Source organism: Lissotriton helveticus, chromosome 1_2 (genome assembly GCF_964261635.1).
Source record: "Lissotriton helveticus chromosome 1_2, aLisHel1.1, whole genome shotgun sequence".
Taxonomy (NCBI): Eukaryota; Metazoa; Chordata; class Amphibia; order Caudata; family Salamandridae; genus Lissotriton; species Lissotriton helveticus.
Window position 1 is genome coordinate 61,758,608 of NC_136058.1, and position 25,255 is coordinate 61,783,862.

Below are 25,255 nucleotides of genomic sequence, written 5' to 3' on the forward strand. Positions count from 1 at the left end.
GTTCTGTGGGTGCCATGATTCGAATCCTCCCGGTCCATATGATCATCTCCAGTATGGCGCAGGGAGTGGCCTCAAGTTATGGCGATCCATGGTAATGGAGGGGCACAAATTGCGCTTCTGGCAGCCACACTGCACAGTTTGGCCGGTGTCTGTGTGTATGTGTTCGTGAATGGGTGGGCGGGTGTGAGTGCGTGCGCATATGTGCGCTTGTGGCTGGATGGGGCCACCTCCCATCACCCTCTGCCATTGATCATCCATGTTCTGACTGATCATCTTACTCGTTCACCCACCCCTTAATGCAATCATCTACTCATTAAGCTATCAGTCAATTTATTCACAAACGTGTTCATTACATGCAGCCACTCACACTCCTTTTATCCATGCTCCCTCATTTATCCGTCAACTTCTTCTCGCAATCACCCTCCACTGTCCAGCCCAAGTGACCATACAAAGTCATCAATCAATGAAGAAGCATTTTCATTTTAAAGAAAGCCAGTGGTATTGGCTTTGGCAATGCTTATGTTTGTATTGTTTTCAAAAGTATGTGCAATTGAGATATCTACTTTCTCTGAGCCCCGTTTTGAACCATAGGACCACACGTGGATCAAATTTGTGTAATCACTGATCTAACGTCGCTCATTGGGCCCATCTCATGCTCTCTTTCACTCAACCTCACTTTAGGCCTAATTTAGAGTTTGGCAGACTGAGTGCTCTGCTGCAAAGGTGTACGCTTCCCACCACAATGACGGGCCACATGCTACATGTAGAGTGGGGCAGACTGTCATGTTTCTGATGGCTGTGCCCCAACTGAAGGCCCGACAGAGTACATCACACCGTTCACCCTCTTTAGAACGGATGGTCTGATATGTTTCTTATGTTCAGGATCACTAGGGAAGGCCTAGCAATCATGAACAGAACAAAATAAAAATGACTCTCACACCTCAGGGTATCAGAGGTATCAGTATCCACTTTGAAAGTTAGCTTTAGAAAAACAAATACCTTTGCAGTGCAGCCCAGTGAAAGTTTGCGGCCGCTCTGTGAGCTGCTGTGGTGGCGGCTCCTGTGAAGGAATATAAGGCTCCACAGGAACACCGGGAATCTATAAATATGGTGGGTGGTTGTCGAGCCAGGGTAGCTGAGGTAGTGTTCTGCCACTTGGAAAGGCGGTGGGCCGCCTGCCAATCTCCAAATCAAACTATTTATCCTTTCTCCTATTATTCTGCTAAATAATAGATCCATTTCCACTAGTTTGTGATTCACCCTCTCTATCACATTCCCAGTCCTACCTGCATCCTCCCTCCCTCTTGTACACTCTTCAGAATGATGCTAAGCAAAGTTAGCTCTTTGTTAAATGCACTCTAAATATGTAATACATTAAATTTCCTACGTTGGTGCCATTAGTAACTCTCTTTATGCAAACAAAGTGCATCACGGTAGAATGTGCTGAACATAAAAGCATAAAAACATACAGCAGGGAAAAGCTGTTCAAAGAGCCTGAGAACCCAGGGCTCATTTACTTATTTTTGGTGTTAGGCAGTGCTGCAAGCATTCCTGCCGTGCTGCCTTATATCAAAAGAAAAGGGCATGAATGCGCTGTAACTATGAGATACGGCGCATCCCTGTCCTCTTTTACTGCGCTGGTGCACAAATGGCTGCTTAGCACCAACTCAGGCACCCTTCCACCATGGTGCAAGGGTGGCTGCATTGAAATCAGGTGGATTTCATGCAGGAAGGGACACCTTCCTTCACAAAAACAACCCTTACGCCAGCCCTGTGGAGGGGTAGGCTTTTGATGCATTCACGGGTGTGCAGCATGTTGTAAATCTGGGAATGTGTCAAATGCCATGGGTGTTATGTGGGAACACCCACCACAGCACCCGTGGCACACCTCCCTATCGCAGTGTGAGGCAACACAGTGACGTGCACTGCATTGCCTCACACCATATTTACGAGGCCATGAAAAGCCGCGAAGGGTAGCTTCACGTGGCCTCGTAGATTTGGTTCGGCAGTGTGCGCCGCCGTAGCGCCATTAACTCCTTCGACGCTCATGACGAGCTGAGCTCGTCATGAGCCACGGTGCTCCGGTGCTCATGACGAGCTCAGTTCGTCATGGCCCGTGGAACGCTCAGGTGCAGGGAGAATTCCCCCGCTGTGCTGAGCGTTCCACGGGAGCCAATGCACCTGTGACGAGCTCGGCGGTAAACACACATTACAACGCATTTTTTACAACGCACTACCATTACAACGGAACTTTTACAACGCAAATACTATTACAACGCATTTATTTACAACGCATGTTTTTACAACGCAGGTACTTTTACAACGCATACCATTACAACGTAAGTATAGGTAAGTATATAATTATATTTAAAATGTTATATGTTAGTTTTTTTTTAAAGGGGTATTTTTAGGGTTCAGGGTCATTTTTGGGTTTATGGGTAAAGGGGTATTTTTAGGGTTCAGGGTCAGTTTTGGGTTTTTGGGTAAAGGGGTATTTTTAGGGTTTAGGGTCAGTTTTCAGTTTTTGGGTAAAGGGGTATTTTTAGGGTTCAGGGTCAGTTTTCAGTTTTTGGGTAAAGGGGTATTTTTTGGGTTTAGGGTCAGTTTTCAGTTTTTGGGTAAAGGGGTATTTTTAGGGTTCAGGGTCAGTTTTCAGTTTTTGGGTAAAGAGGTATTTTTAGGGTATAGGGTCAGTTTTCAGTTTTTGGGTAAAGGGGTATTTTTAGGGTTTAGGGTCAGTTTTCAGTTTTTGGGTAAAGGGGTATTTTTAGGGTTCAGGGTCAGTTTTCAGTTTTTGGGTAAAGGGGTATTTTTAGGGTTTAGGGTCAGTTTTCAGTTTTTGGGTAAAGGGGTATTTTTAGGGTTCAGGGTCAGTTTTCAGTTTTTGGGTAAAGGGGTATTTTTAGGGTTTAGGGTCAGTTTTAGTTTTTGGGTAAAGGGGTATTTTTTGGGTTCAGGGTCAGTTTTGGGTTTTTGGGTAAAAGGGTATTTTTAGGGTTAATGGTCAGTTTTGGGTTTTTGGGTAAAGGGGTATTTTTAGGGTTCAGGGTCAGTTTTGGGAATTTTAGATAAAGGGGTACAAGAAAAAAATAAAATAAAAATAAATATAAATTAAATTAATTAAATAAAATTAAATTAAATTAAATTAAATTAAATACAATTACATTAAATAAAAATAATTTTAAATAATATACAATTAAAAAAATTATATATACTTACCAATACTTACGTTGTAATGGTATGCGTTGTAAAGGTACCTGCGTTGTAAAAAAATGCGTTGTAAATACATGCGTTGTAATAGTATTTGCGTTGTAAAAGTCCCGTTGTAACGGTATGCGTTGTAAAAATATGCGTTTTAACGTCATATATCCGAGCTCAGCTCGTCATGAGCACTGGAGCGCCGTAACTCATGACGAGCTGAGCTCGTCATGAGCATGGGGGCGCTGTGCGTGCCCCCCTTCCCCCCAGCACAGCGGGGGAAAAACCCCCGCACCAGAGGGGTTAAAAGTGACATTCCGGCAGTGCACAGGGTTTGTAAATGAGACCCCTGTATCATGTTTGTCACCTGGCAAAAGGTACTAAATGTCATATGTTGGGATTTGTGTTAATTTAAGGGTACAAAGAACAAGAGACATTAACAGTAAGCACACATTATAGGCACTACAGTTATACCCACCGTTTTAAGTTGTTTTTAGGAGAAAAAAACACTCAGTTCCACAGTACCACAAAACATTGTACTATTCCCATTCTCCATTGAATGCACTAGACACTGGAAAAAGCAATGGTGCAGAATGCTGCAAACTGAGAAGACCTGCTGGCAGGGTGCCTTGGGGTCTTAACATGTCAGTGAGGCTGGGGCATACTTACTTTGTGATGAGGTAGATCCGGGTAGATTTGTTTTTCGTATTTACAGCTAGGCTGCGTGTTTAATGTCATGCTTCTGGCTGCATGCATGGCTGAGAGGGATCCCGAGTGCAGCATGCCAAGGTTTACAGTGTTGTGCTTATAAGCAGCATTCTGCATCGAGGAAATAATGATTTGACAAGGTGTGAACACACATGCTTAGCTCCCTAAGATAAATATTGCACAGACATGACTTCATTCACAAACATATACATTTAAGCGCACAGACTTTGCAGGAAATGAACATTGCAGGTTTTGCTTTTCGCAGAGGAACACAACAGATATTATAGGCAAAATGCAAACAACATAACGACACTGCACGCTACAAAATCAACAGAAGGATCCATTCAATATCATGTTTACAACCAGTGGACCAGGACAAAAGAGACTTTGCCCTTCAGTAATGGCAGGGAAAGGTAAGAAATGGTAATTGATCTAAGCCATTCCCAGTTCATTGGGTTTGATAGAATTAGCGTAAATCTCTGTACTTCAAAATAACAAATATATTATTCCTGGAAGCAGCATGAATGCATTTGTTCTTCGGCAATGGTGCTAACACATGTACAACCTTTTGTTGTGTACCTAATGTATGCACTTGCACGTATACAGCCATCATATCCCTGTGTGCTGTGCACGAATAATGTGCTGAAATCCCAGTTTTTGAAGAACAGTTTAGCTAAAACAAGAGAAATACAGGTGGCAAACTTTGATTAAAGAGTAATTGCAAACCGTTCACGCAGCTAGACTTGCAATGCATTTGTATGGTTCCAACAGGCTTCAGAGTGTCTTTTTTTGTGGAACAACATTTGATGTTAGCAACTGTTTCACAAAGCAGTATGAAATAATTATATGAATTAAAAAACATACACATTTGAAACTAAAAGTCAGAAAATCATTCAGAGGAATGCCAAACATACCCTGTCTAACCTTCTAGCTTCTATGTGCCTAAGTAGCTGTTGTCTCCAGTCTGCAGGCATTTTATTACCACTCTCCTCTCCCTTCCCAGGGTTGGGCCTGGTCTTTAGGTCCATGCTATCTGGAGGTTTATCGACATAGTTGCCCAGGTTGTAGTCAGAAGGTATCTTTTCAAGTAGGGCAGCCATGGTTGGCCTGGCTGAAACTGGCCTTGTTTGCGCCGTTCCATAACTTTCTGTACTATAACTTCTTGCAGACAACGGCCTCCTCTGTGTAAGGTTTTTAACTGGATAATTTCCAGTCTGAGGTTTTACTTCTTGGTAGGAAGGGTGCTCATCTTCATATCTGCCATTCCTCTTATGGAACTGTGTCTCAGACACTGGTATACTGGTTTGGCGCTCTACAGCTCCTCTGTACTGGGGTCTGCCATACCGATCATTTTGAGGCAGTTCATGAGGTTCGTTGACTCGTCTATAGATCGCCATTTCTGTAGCGCTTGCCAATGAATCTGCTCTTCTCAGGAACCCAGGCCTTGAACCTTGGCTCGAATACTGGGACGGAAGTGTGTCTTCATTAACTGAAGGTTGAGAAAATGAGAACATATGCTCCATCGGGGGATACCCTCGATAGGATCTGGGACTAATCAAATCTTTCACAAAGTTTTTATTCGGTTGTGGAGCATAATCTGAAGTGAGTGTAAAAGGTGGCGGTATTCTTTTTTCAGGTTTAACTTCCACTGTCCCTTTTGGATTAAAGCTTTGGTCAAACTGGTACACCTTTTTTGTCACAGGTTTTTGCTGATGTTGTCCCTTACCATTTCCATACCCAAGCAGTTCATCATCGAGCATTGGCACAGACTGACTCCGAGACATGCCTTGTTCCAATCCCATTGGTAGATCTGTTCGGTCATGGCTTCCTTGCCTGGGCATGCTGGGGTCATAGTTTTGTAATGGGATATTGTAAACTTTAAACGCACCAAGATCTATCTCATCAATACTTTGAGACTTCTTGAATCTGCTGGATCGTAGATCTTTCATCAAAGGTGAAAGTCGCTCCGTACTTTTGCTGATGGAAATTGAGTTTTTGGCAGACTCTGGCCGACAGTGTGTGTGTGCAAATACATTGCTCATGCTGCGGTTAGCATTAGAATCGTGATAATCCCAGGATGGTCGAGATGTAAATGCATTGGGCATTTCAACTGATTGTTGTTGGCCATGATCTTTCCTATCAGAGTATGGGCTGTTTGTGGGAGTGCTCTCTAGTTTGGAAGGGAAGGCGGTCCGGTCCTCAAAAGGACTGGGAGTTCTAGTCCAGTTCTGCCAGAGATTCGGGGGAGGCACTTCAGATTCTGGCGTGTTCCTATGAGTGGGTTGATCAAGTTCTAATGGAATGCCAACAATTCGGTCTTGCCTAATTAATGGCCTGCGTCCATGTGCAGATGTGCTTCTTGATTTGGCATTTAAGAGTGGGTTGGTGTTAGGCGGTGCCACTGTGTTCTCCTCTGCAACAAATCCCGTATTGTCATAGTGTGAGTTATCGTTCCAGTTTTCAGGAAAACTCTCATTGGTGGTGCGCCTGTCATTACGCTGTTGCATCGTTCCAGTTGGATCAGAGTCCCTCTGACTAAGTAATGGCTTTGTCTCGATAGGTTGTGGAAAAGACTGAGTAAGCCTGTAAAAATAAACAAAAAATTAATATCAAGTAGCTGCAGAGGCACAGGCAACAAAGCTACAATTGCACACAATGTAATATCAAGGCATATGTGATGTTCATTGATGCATATATTTTAACTTGGATCCTTCTAACAACTCTCAATCAATAATTGTGCTAAGAAAAGTTGGCAAATGGAAGGCATAGTGAGATAATAAGATAATCTTTCACTGCCACATAATGCAGTTCTTTCTAAGAGTAATGGGTACACTGCAGCTTTTGCTTCACTTTTGATTACTTGGGGCCGTATTATGCAAGTGCCCCAGGGGGACAACAGGCATGTGCACCTGCTTTATGCGCCCACAGGGCACTTTGGTATTACAGAAGGGGCAGCAGAGGCTTGTGCTGCCACTTTTGTAATACAGATAGTGCTGGTGCACTTACAGCGCCAGGGCTATCATTAGAGGCCGTTCCTTTATTTGCATGAGGGCGTGGCTCCAAATATATGAAAGAATCACTTCTTCTGTGCCTGAGCTGTATTACCAATGTGAGCCAGAGGCAAACATGTATTTAGAAGGTGCACTGAAAGTGCGCCACAAAAAGGTGGTACACTGAATGCAACACTACAAAGGATTGAAAGGAGATCCCATGGACTCCCCAGACATAGCCTGGCAGGAGGGTGCAATCACTCTCTGCACACGCCTGTACGGAGATATCTAAACCCTTTTAAAAGTCCAGGCGGGTTGCCGCCTCCACAGAGAAACACGGAGCAGCTTTAAACAGATGCTCAATATTTCTCTTGAATGCCTTGCCCTGGGAGCAGGGCGAGTTTGCAGCTACCCCAAGGGCACTGCATTCTTCCTGACAGGGTGACCTTTCCATGTTTCCACCCAACACATCTGCTTTAAGGTGCACAGTGGCACAAACATGAAAAGTGCTATCGATGTGACAAACGAAATAAGAAAACACATAAGGGGTGCTAAGGTCAGTGGTGGTCTCAAATGTCTAACGTGTACTTGAAGCATAGAGGTATAGACTGTGAAAGTGCGAAAGGAGGACAAACGTGAACCCATCAGCCCACCCATTGGCGGCACTTCATCATTTGGGTTTAGAAAAACACCAGCCTGGTGTCTAATAGGTGTCTCACCTTGAGAGGAATGTGAGTACAGCAACTAGTATATGGTACACCAGTGATGGAAAGTTGGGTAATAGTGTCTGAAGGGCTGTGGGAAGTGAAAAGAAGTTGCAGTGTAGAAAGCAAATGTGCTATAGAGAGAGTGGTGAGATAAAATTGGGTAGCATGGTGCCTAATAACTTTATTCAGACAGTCACCATGGTGCTAATATTAAAAGCAGAGTGTAAATGGATGTAAGCATATATTACCATTTATAGATGAATCAAACGGTCAACACTGCAACTTCTTTTCACTTCCCACAGCCCTTCAGACACTATTACCCAACTTTCCATCACTGGTGTACCACATACTAGTTGCTGTACTCACATTCCTCTCAAGGTGAGACACCTAGTTGACACCAGGCTGGTGTTTTTCTAAACCCAAATGATGAAGTGCCGCCAATGGGTGGGCTGATGGGTTCACTTTTGTCCTCCTTTCGCACTTTCACAGTCTATACCTCTATGCTTCAAGTACACGTTAGACATTTGAGACCACCACTGACCTTAGCACCCCTTATGTGTTTTCCATTAGTCTAATAGGGGTAGGGTGTTGTCAGGTCTTTAATCTTGTACCCCCTCAGACCCTTTCCACTTTCTGTTGTATCCAACAAACGAAATAAGGCCACTTTTTGAAGAAGTTATACATTCCCCCCTGCACACTGCAGTTTTGAGAATGCACGCTGGATTCTAATTCTACCAATTATGCAACAACTATGCTCCCATCAGGCTGGTGCAATCGAGGAATTGTAGCTTGATGTGAATTCACCAAGCGATGTACAGGAGGGGCATGATATTATTTTTGGGTAAGAAAAGGAAACACTTTGGGTTACTTACTTTTAAAACATGTGATAGAGGTTCCTACATAGGTTTAGGATGCCATGATTCATTGCAGATTATCAAGATAATCACTGACTACGTAAATGAGTTACATTTAGAGTCATTATATGTAAATGTACTTCATATGGCTAACTTGCTAATCGGATATGCAGTCGACTCTAAAGAACCTATGTTGGACACTCCTCTTTAAAGTATGACATGTGGAAACTTATTGTGACTATAGGAGAATGTTTTCCAAATAACGAGTAGGTTAGTACCAATATCATGACATTTTCTCTAAAAGTGCTAGGGCCAAGAAAAAAAAATGCTATTTGTTTCTGGACAACATAAGAAAGGTAAATTCTTTTTGGCAGCTGGAACCCAAAAATCGAGAATGTAAACTTGATTGTTCACTTAGGCATGAGCAAGTGTAGAGGGCGTGGCAGAGTGCGAGGCAAGATGGGCACAGGTCCAAGTGGCAGGGACTATCATTGTCCATTGATTCTGTGCCCCGGGTAGGGCCACCAGCATAACAGGCAGGGGCAAAGTCGGCGGACCTGGGCAGGCACCTGAAGCAGAGGCTGGAGCGTGCCACAGGGTGTGGGCTCGGGAGGTGTGATGAAGGTGCGGGCCTATGTCAAAATGCAAACTGCAGCTTAAGGAGGACTTGTGGCAGCCCTAGCTGCAGAGCGGGGCGACGCCACACTACTGGTGTGGCAGGAGTGACTGGTGGGGACTGATTGCGGGCTGCCACCCCCTGGTGAGGGAGTACACAGAAGACCTGTGTCAGACTGCACCAGCTGCCTCCAGCGGAACCACCTATGGCCAGAGGGGCAAGAGACAGCAGCATCAACATTTGACCCGCTGGGTGAGTGCACCAGGGGTTGCTTCGAACCTGCATGAGACATTGATGGCTCCCCAGCCCTAATGTGCCATGCTTTGACATGGACGAAGGGCCCCAATGATGACAACGCAGAGGAGAGTGTTCTCTGCAGGCTGGCTGATGGTGCAGGTTTCAGGAGTCTCCTGGGGTTCGGTCAGGGAAACACCCCAGGGAGTGCCTGAGAGGGCTACTGGTGTTGACTTCCATCTCTTCACCGATTGTGCTGCTGTGAAACGAGATGGGGCTCTGCCACTCTGGCAAGGACTTGTAGGTGACCAAATGTAGGCGACCAGCAGGCCTCAAACGCACCGGACTAATTGGACCAGATTTTGAGTGCGGTCAACACGTCCAGGGAGGTCTTGGCGGGAAAGATCAAGATTGTGGCCATGGATCTCAACATCCTCAGGGCTTACCATCAGAAACTGTTGGACAAGGTTAAGCACAACATAGAGGCACTTGGACAGATCTGTCCCCAGCTGCGGCACCTTTAGGTCCAATTCCGCCATCTCACAGCCCATGTTGAACAGCTGGACAGGAGAGCAGAAGATGTGGAAGGGCATATCAGTGTAACAATATCCGCATCATTGGCCTCTCAGAGGGAACGGAAGGGCAGGATATGGTCGCCTACCTGGAGCAGTGGCTGGCCAAGGAGGTGGTGCTGGGGGAACTCTTGCAGTTCTTCGCATAGGAACAGGCTCACAATGGGCTTCCCCCTGGGGGAGTAGTTGCAGTCGGTGGTGACAAGCTTCCTAGATTACAAGGACAAAGACTTGGTGCTATAAAAGATGGGAACGCTGGCCTGGCTCAATGCTAACAGGGCTGCGGTTGCCATATTTACGGATTACACCGAGGCGGTGAAGAAGAATCAGGAGTCATTCACAGCTGTTAAAAAAGAACAGCGGGAAGCTGGACTGTGTTGCATGCTCCTCTTCCCTGCTCGCCTCAAAATCATGCTAGAGGAGAAGGTCTGGGTTTTTATGCGACCCCAAGAGGGCCTGGGATTGGCTTGAGAAACACCAATCTGGGGTAGCCATGGTACAGCAGGCTCGACTACTGCTGCCTAAATGCAAACAATGGAATAGCAAGAAACCGCAGTGGCCAATCGGACCCATGGACTCAGTGAATGCAATAGAGAGTGCTGCTGCCCTGGACGACACTTCCGCATTCCACAATCGCCTATGAGGTATACAGGGGGGGGGACAGAACAGCCTCGACCGACTCAGATAGGGCAACTGCATCTCTCCGGTGCACACCTATGGTCACTCTGCAAACAAGGTGACTTATGATACAGTGGGCAAAGGATATTTCGAATGGAAGACTACTGGCAGGCAGCACGGCAGCGGCTGAGTTTAGGGTGAAGGAGCAATATAGATCGGATGGACACGGAGGCTGCTGGCCTCCTTTGGGGCCATAATAACTGGTTGTTTTCCTGGTACTAGATGGTGAGAGTGAAGGGAGTGGGGTGATCCATCTGCTACTGGGACGACCGCCACCCCTTACAAGAACCTTTGACCACAGAACTGGTACTGTGGTTTTGAATAGTCTTATGAATGTGGTCTTCTTTTTAGTTCAGCTGACTAGTGTTTTTTAGCTCTGCTTGCGGAAGGGGTTTCTATGGGTTGTTCTAACACCTAACCTTCTTTATCATGGATGGGATTGCTTAGCATGAGGGAAAACGGAGGTGGAGGGATCCCGGATGTGCACTTCTGAGAAAGGGAAACCCCTCTAAAAGTCAATACGTTCAGGGCGAAAAGGGGAAACCACAATTAACAAACTGGTATATAAACCTCCCACTCGATCTCTATTGCTTTACCTCGAGGGCTAAATCAACTCCATAGGGCTCTGCAAAAATATGTTCTAAGACATTATGTATTTCACATCAATTTTTTTATTTAAAATATATTGTTATTATTTTCTCATGATAATTGTACTTATTTTCTTTTATTTTGTCAAAAGGTGAGAAAGGATTTTCTAAAAAACATACATACTATTACAAAATATTTGTTCTTATTTTTCTTTTTTGCACGTCATTAAGTACAATAAACTCTATATCACTTTACACAAACATATTGTAATCAACAGTGACCCCCATCTACATAATATCAATTCGAAAATTTCTCAGTTGAATTTACATTCACTCTCAAACACACCATTCAAACTAACAGTTAATCCAAAACCACATACACAATCAGGTCAGAAGGGAGCAAAGATGTTTTGGGTCTTCGTGACCGTGTCCTGGGCTGAACGCATACAACAAGGTTGACATGCGATTTGGTGGAATAAACCTTATTCAGACCACCTTCTTCAGGGCCTTCTCACATCGAATACTATTCTTTTAATGGTAGGGGTACCTGTTGTATTTAAATAACAAGCTTGAATAGCCCATATCTTAACCAATCATTTGAAATCCATTGGACCTGTCACCAATGTTAGAAGAAAAAATCAAAGTACATTTTGTTCAAGCTTGCTAAAAATAGAGGGAAAAAGAAGTAGAGAAAGAAAAGAGAAAGGAAAAAAGAAGAACAAAATGGGAGACCTAAGATGAAGGAACTCCTCTGCTGAAATATTCATAGTGCATTTTAATTCAAAGATCAACTATGCCACCAAAACACAAAAGATGCCAAAGAGCGAGTAGCAGCGTATATAAATGTCCACCCAATAGTGCCATATAACATTCTATGTGACCAAACCATGCAAAAAAGAGCCAACTTGCTAGTGCTGCGTTTTTTTAATATTCAAATAGTGCCTAAGCACAAATGGCGTTAGTTAGGGTGACATTTGTACCCCAAAGGGTATTCTTCCTACTTACAATCAAATATCTTCCGGCGAAGTTGCTGACGATGTAGTACTATTGTTCAGGCTTTGCTTCTAATTAGACCTCCAAATCGGGTACAAACCGCTCTTTTAATGCCCAGGCTCTGTGATACCTATATAATATTCCAGATGATGGGAAGAAGGCAGTTAGGAATCACTCTCTTTTGTTTGTATAGTTTTTCTTGATATCTTCTGGATGCACTATCATTAATGGTTTGACCTTACTAAAAAAATGTGCGCCGCATGGCCTTCTTAAAAGGTGTAAGAGTTTGTCAGGTACTCAGCAAAGATTGGCACCGCCGTTCACAAATTGATTACTGTACCTATAGTTTATAGTAGTTGTTTATATGCAATAAATATTGAAGCACCCGCTATATCCAAATGGTTCCAATAAATGGATACCTTTGAGTCTATAGTCGCACCTTTCACGTAGTTCACTCTAATGGAACAGAGTTGGATCTATAAAAATGTTTTTGTGTTGTCCATCTGCGGGGCTCACAAGAAGTACACAAGCCTTCCAGTTTGCATACTGTCACTGAGGAGCAAGAAAATAAGAAGGTGTGGTCATTCAGTCAGGCAGTACGTCAAAAGGAAAGGAACTAATAGCCCCTTAGATTGGTTAAGAGTGAGGATAGTCTTTACTAGTGCACTATACCTTAATCTTCCAGTGCTAAAAATATCTAGATTGTTGGTGACATCACTCCTTATTAAGAAAATGATGCCTATGCAGCCGACTGCTGCCAAGGATACTGTATCTTGTATAGTTGTATCTTTTACACTAGGACCCCTGGAAAATCTCTCTAGTTGCAATAAATCACAACATGACTCACCAATAAACTTCCCTCATGTGGACTGCAGACCTCCGGTGCAGCAAAGATACTGTATAGCAACTGGCGATCCACAAAAGACGCCTATTATCTCCTGGACCTCCGACGTGTGCGCTGATAAGTTGACGGCGCTACGTGTGTGGCGCTCCGTTGACTATGGGTGGGGCAACGCTTGCCTATACGTCTAGATCCCTGTTGCTAACACGAGCACCATATTGGTATGTAAGTCTCCATAGGGACAACAAAAGTGATCTATACCTCAGAGCTATAACCGTATGTGCTATTATGCACGTAATAGGTGAGTAGCACACAGTACCATTCCAACATATAAATGTTATGCAATGTCTTGACCAACTAATTGGAATCTAAAACTTCATGGAGGATCATACTGCAGGCTCAAGGCATTCATCAAAAGCTATGTGGCAACACTGAGTCTACTCTTCATATGAAAAATATGCTAAGTGATGATACCATATGAAAAAGTGTTCTCTCAATATATACATCAGAAAATGAAGCCAATTTATTTCATATTAGATATATGTGTAATCTATTCTAGAATGGAGCAAGTTAGTATCAAGCTAGGAAGACTCATTGTAAAAATGAGCACATCAATTCAATGCTTCTTACCTGTCAAACTGTGATAATATTTCTGAGTGATATTTCAAATGATTTCCTAGTTTAACCCCGCTTTTACCGTGTCCAGAGTGAAAAACCAAAAGGTTTCCCTTTGTTTGCGTAGCTGTTCCATTGGTGATCCTGTTTTTGATTTTACTTTCTCCAAAATAACCCATCTCAGATCTTTGTCTGAATGTTTTTTGTCCTGACAGTGCTGTACAATAGGGGCTGTCATTTTGCCTGTGCAGATTGCAGATTTGTGTTCGCTATAACATACATGAAATTCTCTGCTTTGTCTTACCAATGTATGCCAGTGGACATGGGCACAGTAGCATATAGACAATATTTTGACTTCTGCAATTTGTCTAATCTTTGAGTTTTTCTTTTTTACCATTGAAGAGTCAACAATCAGTGACTATGGCAGATCCACAAGCATGGCACGAGCCACATTTGTGATTGCCCAGGACAGTGATGTTGATGTGATGTGATGGTATTTTGAACATTCTTATTCTCAGTCTTATTCCTGGTGTGCACAAGCATCACTGAGGTTGTGATTTCTTCTATATGCTACTCTCGGAAGTCCCATATGTTCTTCGTTATCATGTACGTTTAGTACCTTCCAATTTTTATTCACAATATTTTTGATTTCTAGTTCAGTTGTGAGTGGTTAACTACACAGACAATTTGATCATTGGATTCCGAGGTAGTATTCTGAAGTAACGCATCGCAGTTGTAATATTTGGCCCGCTTAAAGGCAGACTTGACCGTTCTGTGTGGATAGCCTTGATCAAGGAGACGTTTCTTCAGAAGTTCTCCATGTGTGTTGAAATCTTTCATGTTGGTGCAGTTTCTGCAAACACGCAGAAACTCACCAAAGGGAGTTTAATCTTTTTGGCTGGAGGGGTGAAAACTCTGATGTTGGAGAATGATATTTTTAGCTGTAGGTTTTCTGAAAAAGCTGACCTCTAGCGTTCTCATGCATCCAGAGATGAGTATATCTAAAAACGTCACCTCTAAAATGCTACATTTAGCAGTACATTTGAGGTTTATCTAACTGGCATTGAGCCATGCAATATACTACTGAAGCATAATGATGTTGCCACTCCAAACAAAGAAAAGGACATCTATAAAACGCTTCCACGTTTTGACATTTTCGAAGAATGGTGCTGCCTCATTAAAGATGTGCTTGAGCTCCCACTCTCCCATGTAGATGTTCACTATGCTGTGGGCACAAGAAGCCCCCATACTTGTACCTTTGATCTGCTGGTATGTGAGGCCATTACATTCAAAAAAGTTGTTCTGAAGAACTAGTTGTAGGGAGGGATGTGTACTGACACTACTTCCCCAGAGGGCTGAGATGGAGGGGCAGGCAGTGGGTCAGGTGGCAGGGCAGGGTGTACAGCATGCTTACAATCCGCAATGTAGGCACAAAGTGCTAGGTATACATTCCTTACGTGAAATGTCTGAGGGATGGGATGTGTATCCCTGGCTAAATGTAATAAAGTCTTTGTGTATTTGAAGCGCAGTGGTGCAGACATTGCGCTATTGCTAGAGATGCAGATGACTGGCGGCAGTGCTGGATCTTTACAGTGCACATGGCGAGGCCAGATTTACGCAACGTCGTACTCAGCCTTTTCTCAGGGGTATGGGTGTGGTTGCGCATTGGGGTTCTATTTGTGTCCATTGACTCCAAAATTGATAGAGAAGGCAGGTATGTCTCGCCTGACTGGGATGTTGGATTGTCTGCGTGTAGGGATTGACTGCCTATATGCCCCAAACACATGCCCAGCACATTTTCCCGTGACATTATCACCATTATTGTCCGTGGATGACCCAGTGCCACTGATCTTGGGGGCGACTACAACTGTGTAGCAAACATACACCTGGATAAGTCATTGTCGCCGTTGGCAGACTCTCCGGCCGTTCCACTAGCAGGGAACATCAGGGCCTCGGCTGCCAACTGGGGAATGATCGATGCCTGGTGTCGCCGTAATTCAGTGTGGCAGGAATGCTCATTTTACTCACCACTTCACGACCTGCATGTCCAGCTTGTTACTATAATGTGCTCCTTGGTGGGCAGTGGGATAGGTCGCGCCGATGGATTGCCTAGGCCATACGTACTCAGACCACAATCCATCACTACTGAGCCTTACTTTGGGCAACGGCAAGTGATCACCATTCCCACACCAGAGCTGTTGAATGAACCCACATTCAGGGAGCCAATAGTGGACTGGTGGATGAATATTTCTAGCACAATTCCCAAACCGCAACTCACAGCAATGTGGAATGGGATGCATCCAAAGCGGTAGTGAGAGGTTACTGCCTAGGGCAGGCTATGGGGATTTGACATGCAGTCAATGTGGACAAAGTGTCCAAGGCAAATGACTAATGCTGCCTGGAGATTGAGGCTCAGGAATGCCCCCAGGCATATAATAAGCTGCAGGAGAAGCTTATTAATAGGTGGGAATATTTCACAATGGTGCATGCAGATAGGGGGTACATGAGAAGAAGAGGGGTAGGCCAATCATGCAGATACAGAACCCCACTGGAAACCTAGCCAATCAATCAATCAATCATGCCATTTGTATAGCGCACTACTCACCCGGGAGGGTCTCAAGGCGCTTGGGGGGAGGGGTATGCTACTGCTCGAACAGCCAGGTCTTGAGTTGTTTCCTGAAGGCGAGATGGTCCTGGGTCAGCTGAAGGTGGATGGGGAGGGAGTTCCAAGTCTTGGCAGCCAGGTAAGAGAAGGATCTTCCTCCGGCGGTGGCTCTTCGGATGCGTGGTACGGCTGCGAGGGCAAGGCTGGTGGACCGTAGCTGGCGGGTGGGCGTGTAGAAGGTCAGGCGGTCGTTGAGGTACTTGGGGCCCAGGTCGTGGAGAGACTTGTGTGCGTGGGTGAGGAGCCGGAACGTGATCCTCTTGTCGACAGGGAGCCAGTGCAGGTTCCTCAGGTGGCTGGAGATGTGGCTGCGTCGGGGGACATCCAGGATGAGTCGGGCGGAGGCGTTCTGGATGCGCTGGAGTCTTTTCTGTAGCTTGGCTGTGGTTCCGGCGTAGAGGGCATTTCCGTAGTAGCTGGTGACGAGTGCCTGGGTGACAGTCTTCCTGGTTTCGGTCGGGATCCAGCGGAAGAGCTTGCGAAGCATACGCAGGGTGTTGAAGCACGATGAGGAGACAGCGTTGACTTGTCTGGTCATCGAGAAGGAGGGGTCCAGGATGAAGCCCAGGTTGCGTGCGTGGTCGGTTGGCTTGGGTGCGGTGCCCAGGGCTGGGGGCCACCAGGAGTCGTCCCAGGCGGAGGGCGAAGATCCCAGGATGAGGACTTCCGTCTTGTCCGAGTTCAGTTTCAGGCGGCTGTCCTTCATCCACTCGGCGACGTCTTTCATCCCTTCGTGTAGGCAGGTTCTGGCGGTGTCAGGGTCTCTGGTGAGGGAGAGGATCAGCTGGGTGTCGTCGGCATAAGAGATGATGTTGAGGTTGTGCTGGCGTGCGATGGCTGCGAGAGGTTTCATGTAGATGTTGAAGAGGGTGGGGCTGAGTGAAGATCCTTGCGGGACGCCGCAGATGACTTCGGTGGCCTCGGAGCGAAACGGGGGGAGGCGGACTCTTTGTGTTCTTCCGGCAAGGAACGAGATGATCCACTCCAGTGCCTTCTCTTGGATACCGATGTTGCTGAGGCGCTGGACTAGGGTGCGGTGGCAGACCGTGTCGAACGCAGCGGAGAGGTCCAGGAGGATGAAGGCCACTGTTTCCCCCTTGTCGAGCAGGGTCCGGATGTCGTCGGTGGCTGCGATGAGGGCGGTCTCGGTGCTGTGGTTGGCTCTGAAGCCGGACTGCGAGGGGTCGAGGGATCCGTTCGTCTCGAGGAAGGCGGTCAGCTGTCTGTTGACGATCTTCTCGATGACTTTAGCAGGAAAAGGGAGGAGCGAGATGGGGCGGAAGTTTTTGAGATCGGTGGGGTCCGCTGTAGGTTTCTTCAGGAGGGCGCTGATCTCGGCGTGCTTCCAGCTCTCCGGGAAGGTGGCGGTGTTGAAGGAGGCGTTGATGATGTTCCGGAGTTGGGGTGCGATGGTGGAGTCGGCCTTGTTGAAGACGTGGTGTGGGCAGGGGTCGGTCGGTGATCCGGAGTGGATGGTGTTCATCGTGCGGGCTGTGTCTTCGGTGGTCACCGTGGTCCAGGTGCGAAGGGTGGCGGTGGGGGGCATTGGTTCGACGGTTGGGTGTGTGGGTGGGGCGCCGAAGCTGTTGTGGATGTCGGCGATCTTGCGGTGGAAGAATGAGGCGAGGGAGTCGCAGAGGTCTTGTGACGGAGTGATGTCGTTGGTTCCGGTGCTGGGGTTGGAGAACTCCTTGACGATAGTGAAGAGCTCTTTGCTGTCGTGGGCGTTGTTGTCCAGTCGTTCTTTCAGGGATTTCTTCTTGGTGGTGCGGATGAGCTGGTGGTGCTTGCGGGTAGCGTGTTTGAGGGCGGTCATGTTGTCGGTGGTCCGGTCGAGGAGCCAGGCTTTCTCGAGGGTGCGGCAGGTCTTCTTGGAGTCCTTGAGGTCGTCGGTGAACCAGGATGCCTTCTTGCTTCTGGGTCTGCTGGGAGGGTTCTTTAGTGGTGCGAGGTCGTCGGTGCAGGCGGTCAGCCACTGTGGGAAGTTGCGGGCTGCTTCGTTGGGGTCCGTTGTGTTGGCAGGTGGGCTCTGGCTGAGGGAGGTGGTGAGCTGGTCTGCGGTGATCTTGCTCCAATTCCTGTGAGGTACCTGTTGCGGGTGGTGGTGGGTCGTGGATCTTTTGAAGCTGAAGTGGACGCAGCTGTAGTCGGTCCAGTGGAGTCCGGTGGCGTGGCTGAAGGTGATGTACTTGCTGGAAGAGAAGACGGGATCAAGCGTGTGGCCGGCGTAGTGGGTGGGTGTGTTGACCAGTTGCTTGAGTCCGAGGTTGGCGAGGTTTTCCAGCAGGGCGGTGGTGTTCCTCCAGGTGGAAGTTGAGGTCCCCGAGGAGGATGTAGTCGGTGGAGGGGAGGGCGTGCGGGCTGATGAAGTCTGTGATGTCTTCGCTGAATTGTGTGCGTGGTCCCGGGGGTCTGTAGACGAGGGTGCCTCTGAGGGTCGTCTTAGGGTCGGTGTGAATCTGGAAGTGGAGATGTTCGGCTGCGGCGAAGGAGTCGTTGGCGTCGGTCGTGATGCGGATGGTGTTCCTGTGGACGATGGCGATTCCACCTCCGGTCTGGTTGATGCGGTCCCTCCTGATGATCTTGTACCCGTCCGGGATGGCGATGGCGATGTCGGGTGCAGAGGAGGCGTTCATCCAGGTTTCCGTGAGGAAGGCGACGTCCGGTGATGTAGCGTCGAGGAGGTTCCAGAGTTCCACGGCGTGTCTGTGGACGGAGCGGGTGTTGATCAGGATGCACTTGAGGTGGTTGCTGCTGGTGTTTGTCTTGGCGGGTGCGGGGCAGGTTCGGAGGCAGGTGAACTTGCAGGTGCAGCAGGTGAAGGGTCCGTGGGTGCGTCTCGGGGTGGCTCGGCAGCAGGCGTGGGTCCGGCCGGATTTGAGTGCGTTGAGAGTGGCGGTGTCGTAGGTCAGTCGGGTCGTCTTGCCTCGGCAGGGAGGGCCAGGGGTCCTGGCGCTGGGCGCGGGCCAGGCGCGGACGGGCGCAGACGGGCTTACCTTTGGCGCACCTTCGGCGCTCAATCGGTGCTCAATCGGCGCTCCCGCTGCGCGCGTCCACTGCGCGGTCGCTCTGGGGGCGTCATAAGTAAGGAGCCGGGAGGGAGGAGCAGCTGGGTGGCGGGAGCGGGGCGGCGAATGGAATCACAGGGGGGCGGGGCCGCAGGGAGGCAGCGGCGGGAAATTCCAAGAAGCAGCGGGCAGCGGGAAATTCCCAGGAGCAGCGGGAAATTCCCAGGAGCAGCGGGAAATTCCCAGGAGCAGCGGGCAGCGAGCGAAGGAATCTGCAGGCAGGAGGCGGCAAAGGCAGGCAGGAGCGGCAGCAGTGAGTGGGGCGACCAAGCCCTGTGGAGGGCTTGGTCCACAAGCAGCCCTGTGGAGGGCTTGGTCCACAAGCAGTAGAATGTACACACGGTGTTCCTGCAGTATTATGAGGCCATGCAAGGGGAGCCTGCTGCGACTGAGGGGGCGATGATGCAGGCCTTCTTTGCTAGGGTTACACTTCGTCACCAGGCGAGGGAAGACTCTAGGCGGCCTGTTTACAGAGCTGGAAAGTAGGGGAGCACTTAAGGAATTGGTGCAGGGCACCAGGCATGGAGGGACTGCTGGATGAATTTCATCAGATGTACACTCACATGCTGATGCCCCACCTGGTAAAGATATACGCCGGTGCCAATACCAATGGATGCTTACCCACCACGACCAAGGAGGCACTGATAGTGGCCCTTCCTAAGACAAATGGGGAGGCGATGGAGGTGGGATCCCATTGTCCATGCTCAATGTGAATTACTAAAATACTCAGCAGGGTACTGGTAACACGTCTACATCAGCACTTGGGCCCTTTGGTCCACATGGACCAGAATGGTTTCATTACACAAAGTAATACATTAGCCAACATCTGCTACTTATACCGCGTCATGGAGGAGGCCCTATCTGCTCTCCCAGAGGCAGTAGTGCTCTCTGTGGACATCCAGAAAACCATTGAAACCATGCGGTGAGGCTATGTAGTGGTGGTCATGGACAGAATGGCACTGGGGGAGCGATGGTGCAAGTGGGTATCACTTTTGCATGCGCCGCCTGGTGCAAGGGACTGAGTAGGCCATTGCATCTCAGAGCTGTTCAAAGTACAGAGGCATGCAGCAGAGTTGCCCGCTGTCCCCCGTGCTTTTCGTTCTGGCAACGGATCCACTTTCTAGTGTCTTGAGGACAGAATGTTGGGGGAAGGGACTACTAGATGGGGAGCATGTTGTCTTTTTATACGTGGATGATATGCTATTGTACTTACCGGAGGCTCAATGCAGGGTCCCGTGGGTCAATGGAGGTGTAGGCAGACATAGGAAAGGTATATGGGCTGTGTGCAAACCTGAATAAGACATGCACTTTCCCTCTAGCACTCGCCAGCGATAGTGTGGGACAAAGTACTCCACTGGGAACCCAGAGTGTTCGGATACCTAGAAGTCAAGATACATCAGGCAGATGCTAACCTCAGGTAAGGCAAATTTAGGACAGCTGTAAGAATCCTAAAAAGAAGCGTGATATTCTGGCACCCACTGAGGCTCCAATCATGACTGGGGCTGTGCTGGTGAAAATGAAAGTTCTGCCCAGGCTAATGTATTACCTAGAGAACATCCCGGTTTGGATCCCCGTAAATTATTTCACTCCTTGAACACTTTGTTACATGAACTGATCTGGGATGGGCAGCGAAAGAGGGTCTCTTTGCAGATGCTTCAAAGACTGCTGCAGTATAGGTGACTGGGGGTGCCGAATTTCAAACTGTATTTCTTCAATGCAGAGTTGCATTGGCTTACCCGATGGCTAGTAGGGCTAGATCTTGCAGAGGTGGGGAATTTGGGGATGTGCACAGGAAAGGGGCCCTCGCAGCAATGCTAGTGAATGCCGGGGTCCACCCTCATTGAGAACCGCACTTTGGAAATGGTGGTCCTCCCCTGTTGGAGGGAAAGCACTTAAGCAGCTAGGGCCTCGGCCGTTGTATGCCTCTGGTGGGATTGCCTAGGTTCCAGAGGATTTCTTTTTATAGGCGGTTGAATGACTGAGTGGAGAGAGACTGACTTACTGACTCTGGGGTATTGTTATGAGGGGGGCTCTCTTCCACGGCTGGAAGCACTAGTCGAGGACTGTCAAATCTCCGGAAAGCTGTTCTGGTGTATTGGGCACTTCTCCAGGAACTGCACAGTCTGTATGGGAACTCAGATCAGGGACCACCCACGCATGATAAACTTCAAATGATACCTGCCTTTAGCAAATGTTGGCATCTAGCATCAAGGTTTTACTGCATGATGATGGCTATGCAAAGGGTAGCTTTCCAGGGGCTCGGGCCAGATGGCAGGAGATACTGGGGTGACAGTTTGTGGGCAAAGAGTAAGAGCATGCATTGGAACACACCAAACAGGTCTTGCTGAACACGTTTTGAGAACACACAGTTGAATTACATCCACACCACTTATCTCACAGCACATAGCATAAATGCAATGCATAATGGGCAAGATGAGTGCTGCCCCCAATGCTTCCACACAGATGCGAACTTTGGGAACATGGTATGGAGTTGCCTGGTCATCGAACTCTTCTGGGGCTCGTTGGTAGCGTAAGCCTTAGGTCGTCAGAACCTCGGGACTACTGAGGTTTGCCTCTTAGGGCTATATGGCAACAAATTAGCTGCAAAGGTATGGAACACATTTCTAGAACTGGCGCTGGGTGTTGCTGTAGGGATTTAGGCAGGCGCTGGCAGTCCCCAGCCTGCATGCCAGACAATCGATAACGTGGCGGAAGTGCTAACCGGGGCGAGGGCAGAGGAACAGGCGTTGTGCCTGGAGGACTACAGGGATCTCCGCAGGAGGCCAATAACATAAGTATGCCTGTAGGTGGTTCACAGCTTTGAAAACCATGAAGGTGAGACAACTTGATTCAGAGACATTGTGAAGGGGGACTGAGTTGGACAGGAAAGATAGCAATTTGAGAGCAGGAAATGACTCAGGGCAAGGGTATGATGACTTAACTGGGGAGGCCCCCGCTTCTTAACGCATGGGCACTGATACGTAGTCTCCTGCTGGCTCGCAGGCACCATGTACAGAACAATGAGCAATGTATTAATGAATGTAAGCTTGGGGATGTTAACAGTTATGTTAACTCTTTTGTATTAAATATAGAGCGGGGTTGCGGCAGACGATTGCTATAATTTATCTGAAATACACAGGATTGGGTGGCAACTAACCTGATTGCTGTATGTGTTGTATACTTTTACAAAAAATCAATAAAAATGTTTTTTTTAAATGTAGACATCAGCCACTACAAGGGTGCAGATTCATCAAAGCTAAACAATTTGTACAATGTTGTAACCAACTGCATTGTATGGCATCCACAAACACATTTATACTCCCTGCACTCAATAGGAGTTCACACTGGTTTGTTCATATCTAGGGCAACTCTTTTCACAGCCCTCTTGAATCTCCAAGTGCTTGGAGATGAAGTCTTTGAACGTGAAAAGTTCTTGCCCAGTTTCGGAGGCGTGGATGAAAAATAAGAGGTCAGTAATTGGTATGCGGATCATTGCACTTGAGGAGGGAGCTGAAAGATGACTTAGACCACCCCACCCTCTGCTCAGCATTCTTTGCAGAATAAAAATGATGGGTAACCATACACTGAAGATGTTGCCAAGGTACCCCGAACCTCCTTAGAAGCACCCTCTCCAAAACTCCAAATTCAAAGAACCCTCTTGAGTTGGTCTGAGTATTCCACATACTGAAGAAAGCTTTCTCAAGAAATGTCTATGGTCCAGGGGTTCAAGCATACCTTATGGGTCCAAAAGGAACAGAACACTACTGGCATTTCAACAACTTAGAATGGTGAGGAAAACATGGTGTGGGAAACCAGCACAGATCCAGAATTCCCTGAGGGAATAATGGATGTCACATACTCCATTAAAGAGCCGAAAATTGGCTCCAGCACAAAACAAGCTTGAGCTGAGTAGCCAGTTTATACCATCTTCAAAAAATATATCCTTTTTTAAGAAAAGTGTTATAATTACTACAGTAATTACTTATTTGGAAAATATGTGAGAGAAAGGTCAACCTATGTTCAAATAATAACTGGAAGCTTTGTGAAGTGAATGTTACAAAGATGATGTCATGAATTTTTGTAACTAGGTGTAGATTTAGCTCTACAAAGACGTTATAGAAGTTGTGGCTGACTTCAGTCTGGCACACTTCAGACTAATGCAGTGTTTTTCTTCACTCTGCTCTAGAACTATTATTTTATTTCATTGGCATGCATAGACTATGTTAAGTATGGCTAACCGACAAAACAGAGAGGTCCTCTACTGAGTGGTTTCACGGGTATCTTTAAAACACCGGATGTCAATTCACAAAGCCCTCCTGGACTGAAGGAACCGAGAGTGCTACACCAACTATGTATGTTGCAAAGAACTTGGAGAAATTTTAAATTAATTTTTTTATTCGCCATTTGTGTGTATTGACGTGGTTATACTTGACGACGTGGAAGAAAACATCTAGAGATAATTTGTACCACGATTCTTGGCTATACCAACACATACGTAAAAAACGCCAAAGCTGTCTTATGGAGTCAAAATGATTCAATAAAATTAAAACCCACAACTGGCATTCTACGGGTTCCTGTGAGGAATATGACAGGAGTTTAATTTTGTAAAAGGTATGTAATTCTTAGATTGAACAGCTTCATCAATTGTTGCTATTTATTCTCTTACACAGTCCATTCCACTTCCAGGTTGTAAGCAGTTTTTACGTGAACTATGAAGAATAGATAAGCATAAGTCACTAGAGTTTTTAATATGTTAAAACAAAGGAGGCCCAACGTTTTGAGTTAATGAAACGAAGAGCAATAAAAACAGAGTGAGAAAATATTTGCCAAGTAAACTTTATTACTGGAAGGGGGAGGGGCGTAAAGGAACAGGGAGTAATGGAAACTCAGCAGTTAACGAAACGAAGAGCAATAAAAACAGAGTGAGAAAATATTTGCCAAGTAAACTTTATTACTGGAAGGGGGAGAGGCGTAAAGGAACAGGGAGTAATGGAAACTCAGCAGGGGGTTGGAAAACTATATTACAGCAAAATAAAAAACGAGCCGCAGACACAATCCAGAAGAAGGATGATTTATCCATTATTGGTCATATTTACAATGTTTTGGGGACTCTTTTTTGGAACTTGATCTTTTTTTTATTTTGAGGATGAGTGGCATTTTAGAGGTTATCGCCCTGAATGTTATTAACACTCTGTTCTAGGCAGCTGATAATTCCTTTGGCTTCCGGTTTTTCTGTATTTATTGTTTCCATTTTATAGTTTTAATGTATCCATATTTATTTTTTGCTAATTTTGTCTGCATTATCCATATTTATGTTATGAAACAAAGAAGATGAAAATAGTATATGTCACTTGTATTTAATTGATAGGGGCACACTCCCATCTGGACGTCTCATAGTTTTTATTTCGGTAAGAAAACGTACGATTGTTCACTCCTATAAAAACATTAGCACTGTAATATATACACTTGCTCATCTGTAGCTCTTTAAAGCTTCAGAGGGGCTTATACCAAAGAGGTCTCCGCATTCTGAGGACTTGGGATCATCATTCAAGTAGCACTGTAATATTACATTTACAGTGGGGTAGACATAGTCCTTGCACTATTAACTTCATTTTCCTTTTCCAGCTAAGTAGTAAAATGCTGATCAATGTTCAATGATGTCATGTCCTTTCATTTAAAAATCTACTTTGGTGTCATTAAGTTGAATTATACCACCTCTTTTTTTTCCAAAATGTACACATTTCAGTTCTCTGCTGCTTAACTTTAAAAAAAATCTTTATTTGTAAAGACATACAATCAAAAAACAACTGACTGACCCATCCACCTAAAGAAGGCAGCACCCCTCATGACAGTACTCAGAAACTGGGTGCATGTTGACTTCAGTCTGGAAATCCCCTACACCTGACTCCCCCATGCTCCTATGTGATAC

General features: G+C 46.4%; 1 protein-coding gene across 1 annotated transcript in view; it reads right to left on the reverse strand.

Annotated features, from left to right (window-relative positions):
* Positions 1-25,255, reverse strand: part of LRRC7 (leucine rich repeat containing 7) — a 2,053,453-nt gene that overhangs the window by 287,950 nt on the left and 1,740,248 nt on the right. The window contains exons 22-23 of the mRNA XM_078668793.1: positions 4,821-6,489; positions 3,868-4,017 (exon numbers count right to left, since the gene is read on the reverse strand). Coding sequence (XP_078524919.1) covers positions 3,868-4,017; positions 4,821-6,489 — 1,819 coding nt within the window. The remainder of the gene's footprint in view (positions 1-3,867; positions 4,018-4,820; positions 6,490-25,255) is intronic.